Genomic DNA, 4,675 nt, shown 5'->3' with positions numbered 1-4,675 from the left:
GTCAAATGTAGCGAATTTGTTTTATAGGGAGGTGGGGCGTCTTCATGGGGTTCCTACCTCTATCACTTCAGATAGGGACACTAAGTTTCTCAGCCATTTCTGGATTACTCTTTGGAGGATGTTTGGGACGACACTAAACAATTTTTCTACAGCTCACCCAAAAACAAATGGGCAGTCTGAGGTGACTAACAGGACCCTGATGAATATGGTCCAAAGGGTTTGTGGATATAAACCAAAACAATGAAATTTGGCTTTACCCTTGGTGGAATTTGCTTACAATAGTGTTATGCATTCGGCTACAGGGAAGTCTCCATTTTCTCTGGTTTATATTTCTGTTCCTAAGCATGTGGTCGATCTGATTAAGTTGCCCAAGGCACCTGAAGTTATTGCATCAACAGGGAATGTGGCCGAGGACACTGTAGCTGTTAAGAAGCTATCAAGGCTAAGTTACAGGCTACTAGGTAGAAAAATAATGCTGCTGATAAATGTAGGAGAGCCAATATTTTCAGTGTAGGTGATGATGTGATGGTGTTTCTGCATAAAGAGAGGTAACCTATGAATTGGTACCTACAGCAAGCTGAAACCACGCAAGTATGGTCCGTTCAAGGTGACTCGAAAGATCAATGAAAATGCATATGTGGTAGGTCTTCCGGATGACACGAACATATTCAACAATTTCAATGTTGCTGACATTTATGAGTAATACCGCTAACACGCAGATGAGATTCTTCATGAAGATAAGGATTTGATGTCAAGTAGTTCTTCAGAAGTGAAGGAGACTAACGTATGGAGGTTAGCTGCACGGTTCGACGAAGAAGCCCATCGTCGAAAAAGCCTAAAATGATTTCTACTAGTCAGGCCTCCAATGTCAGAATGCTTAATATAATACCTTCTCGGAAAGAAAATGGGCCAATGAGTGCAACTTACCGCTATGCTATGACTCACAAGCTTTTTATGCCATACAAGTTATTTTAGGGCCTGAAGACAGAATTTTTAATAGTTTTCGAATTTTGTTTTTAGATGATTTTCGCATTAGGTTTTTGCTAAGACTATTTAAATGTTTTTAGCCGTCATTACAAGGAAGCTTTTCTTCAAATAATAATACTTTGAGAGTTTATCTCTTTTCTCGTGGATTACAGAGCCTTTTGACAGATTTATTTCTTCTGAATCTGTTTGTTCGTACTAGGAATTTGACTTGCCTTTTCTTCATTAATTCTGACTGTGTCAAAGAATCTTGCCCAAACCCCAATAAATTGTTGCAACAATGATTACTGTCAAGCTCTATCTCGAAATCGAGCCAAAATTTTCCACCCAAACAATTTTCGGTTGAGGTAAGCTCTAATATTAAGGTTTGTGCTTCACAAATTGACGTTGTAGATGTGGAAGCAAATTGTACAAGATATAGTTATCGCTATTTGTACCTTAAAATGTATGATAGGATTGTATAATGATAGATTGCTTCAAATGTGAAGGTGTTGACTGTTGAGGTCTCTTTTATGATCTGACAAAAAGTTATCTATTTGAAGTCAACTCTATACGAAAGTAGCTAGATCCTTCTCCTCCTCTAGTAGAGGATTTTTGCCTTTGTATAGTTTGTCCTCTGGTTCATCTAATACATTGCATATATACTTTTATATAAAGAGAGATAGGAGAGTACTTGAAGTCGAATATAATATATCCGGAACAACAATTATTATTTAGCATAACTTAAATATATGATATATTTAACAATAATAGAGTATATTTTATATCAAATCCAAATATTCTCCTGCTAGACATCCCTTTTCTATATGATAGTGAAGCTAGTCATGAAGGCTAACCTTATTTATAAATCAATCACATTAACATATATGTAATCATTTAGAATTAAATGAAATATACCAAACAAATTTAGTATAGGCCCAACAAAGTTGAGCATATACATCTAAATTAAAAGGCATTTATGAGAATTTATGTCTTCAAGGACACTTGGGCTTGCCCTTAGAATTTTTCTTGTCCCTGTAGCAAGGGCACTCATCCTTATTCCCATAAGTTCCAGATGGAACACATTGGCATGCCTCACAACATATACCACAATATTTCAAGCACCTATCTTGGTATCCTGCCTTCGAGCACCTCACGTTGCATTTTGAGTCACAAAAGTCTAGGAGAAAAATAATGAAAACTTTAGTTTAGCAGTTAATTTTATTCATCAACAATATATAAATAATTTATTTTTATTCATGAACTTTCCTTGGCCAAAACACCCATCAAGAAATTTGTTAAAAAAGTTTACATGCATGACCTAATTAAATCTCTATTAATCCTAACCTTTGATAATTTAGAAATAATCCAAAATTTGAGATTTTTTCAATATAATTCAAAGTTTCATGTCGTTTATAAAATAATCATTGAAGAATGAAAAAAATTAAGACGTTAAATTATTTTAAGTACTAGTAACCTAATTAATAAAAGGATTTAGATTATTTTGAAAAGATGGCAAACATATTTTTTTTTTGACTTTGATATCTTAAGATAAATTGCAAGGTGCAAGTTTAAGATAAAATATATGCAAGTAGTCAGATAATATATTATTTGAACTACTTTGAAGGATATAAACTAGAAAAATAAATAATAGATGGAGCTCAATTTTATGTGATTGGTGATACTTATAAATCTGAGATTTACACAATTGCTTGGAGTATTGTATGAGACTACGAGTCAACTAGTCTAGATAAAAAAAAATGACAATCAAATATAATAGAAGTCAACTGTCTAGGTAAAATATGAAAGTCGCATTGTATTTGACTAAATTGTACTTAATTATTTCTTAATTGTTTGTAGGAACAAGTCTACCATTTGTTTTTCTTACTTGGCACTTATTCGTTAAACGAGTGTTTTGCTCCGTCTCAAAAAAAAAAAAGAAAGTATTTTGCATGTTGATTCAAAGGGATGCTTAATATAGTAAAAAGGTTGTATTTTGGATTATTGTAGTGGATCAAATATAGGTATCAACTTTAACAATCAATGTTTACCAATTTATCATTGTAGATATCATAGATGTGTAATCTAACAAAATTGTTTTCAGATAGATCCAAAATCACTACCTTTATCATCTTAACTCGAGACAAGATTCAATATATTTAACTATCAACATTACATGGTCTAATCGTTAATTTTGAAAGCAGTGTATTATTTAACAGAATTATACTCCATCCTTTCCTAAATAGAGTGTCCATTTTTTCGTTTACGTTTGTTCCAAATAAATTTCTCATTTCGTATTAATCCACCAATTAAAACATTATTTTACTCTCAACTTTTATAACATCACCCACTTTTCCATATGACCTACATTTTTTCTCCTTAATAAACCATTCATAAAAAGTGTACCAACTTCTATATTTAATTATGATTTAATACAACTAAGGTCCTACACATGATTTTTTCTTAATACTTGTGCCCAAAAGAAATGAACACTCTATTTAGAGACAAAAGGAGTAATACGTAACATATATAGATTATACACCAAACAAAAACAATAAACCAATGTCATATTTTGCATTTGGCAAGATTCAGGAGGTTGAAATTTACACAAAGTTATCTATTAGGTACAACCGTACAATAAGAGTTTACCTGAGCCAGCATTTGTAGAATCTACCAAGGTGGAAACAACTAGGGTCACAACCAACAGAATTGCGAAAGCAATCTTCATATTTTATAAATTGGGACGGAGGAAGTATATTATAAGAAAAATAAACTCTTGGAAAGTAGGGCAAATATTATATAACATATGAATATGATGAGTGAAGCTAGGAACTGATATATATTTATATAATAAGAGGAAGCGAAAGTTAGCTAAGGAAGAAACGTATGGGTAAGTCTAAAGCATACAAGTTATGAAGTAATTAACCGTAACGTCTAAACAGCGAAAACACAGGCTGTCTTATGGCATAATATTAGCCTATAACGGTAAGGTGACCCTACATTGCTATGCTTTTTGGTTGGATGTTTAGTGGTAAATAGTGTTGATACTAGGAAAACCTCCATTATGGTATTATGGCATTGTTATGTGTTGATATTGACTGCTTTCTAACTCATTTTTTTATGTATATCAAACACAAAACCGTAGGTTTTACTATAGTTTTTGATTCAAATTTAAAGAATCAAACATACATGTAAGATTATTGATGCGACATTTAATAAATGTATAAGCAACTGAAGTAGTAAGATGTTATAGAAGTTGTCACGTTTCTTTAGGCAGTTATTATGCATTTTAATTGATTTATCACCTTAATCTATACAAATATATTAACAGGCGTGCAAAAACAAGAAACTGTGTCACGTGACGCTCTCCCTAGGGAGTTTTAGTTCATGTAATCCATGTACAATAAAAAAAAATTAAGAAATTGCATAGTATAGGGTTTGATCTCGAGACCTCAAGTACATATACTAAAGTTTTAACCACTAAGCTAAGTTGTATTTAGTGTTATTATCATAAAGTATTATATTAATAAATGAATTTTTTTCTTACCTGGGGCATAGCCCAGGCCTAATAACTAATTTAAGTGAAATTGAGTATTATGGGGACTTGGAGATTATGCTATTAATTATTCAACTTTTATTGAAGGTGTTTGAATAAAGGTGTGCCATGTCTCTATGGAATAGTGTGGCTATTTGTTGAGTATGATGGGTGTTA

The 4,675-nt window shown here is 32.4% G+C and overlaps 1 protein-coding gene across 1 annotated transcript; it reads right to left on the bottom strand.

The window, feature by feature from the left end:
• Positions 1-1,675: 1,675 nt before the first annotated feature.
• On the bottom strand, positions 1,676-3,780 carry LOC104902279 (peamaclein). The gene is made up of 2 exons (XM_010690001.4): positions 3,613-3,780; positions 1,676-2,143 (listed from the first exon to the last, which is right to left on the bottom strand). The coding sequence occupies exons 1-2, from the start codon at positions 3,689-3,691 to the stop codon at positions 1,959-1,961; spliced, it is 264 nt and encodes an 87-aa protein (XP_010688303.2). The 5' UTR covers positions 3,692-3,780; the 3' UTR covers positions 1,676-1,958.
• Between the last annotated feature and the right edge of the window lie 895 nt (positions 3,781-4,675).

The sequence above is a fragment of the Beta vulgaris genome, chromosome 1 (assembly GCF_026745355.1).
Source record: "Beta vulgaris subsp. vulgaris cultivar EL10 chromosome 1, EL10.2, whole genome shotgun sequence".
Lineage (NCBI taxonomy): Eukaryota > Viridiplantae > Streptophyta > Magnoliopsida > Caryophyllales > Amaranthaceae > Beta > Beta vulgaris.
Note: the sequence above shows the minus strand (reverse complement) of the source record. Positions and strands in the feature narration are given on the sequence as shown.

What these genes read in the sequence shown, in the direction of transcription:
- LOC104902279 (XM_010690001.4), bottom strand. Translation starts at nt 3,691, where the DNA reads ATGAAGATTGCTTTCGCAATTCTGTTGGTTGTGACCCTAGTTGTTTCC. An exon ending in TTCTACAAATGCTGGCTCAG is followed by an intron (nt 2,144 to 3,612) that starts GTAAACTCTTAT and finishes TTTTTCTCCTAG; the next exon opens with ACTTTTGTGACTCAAAATGC.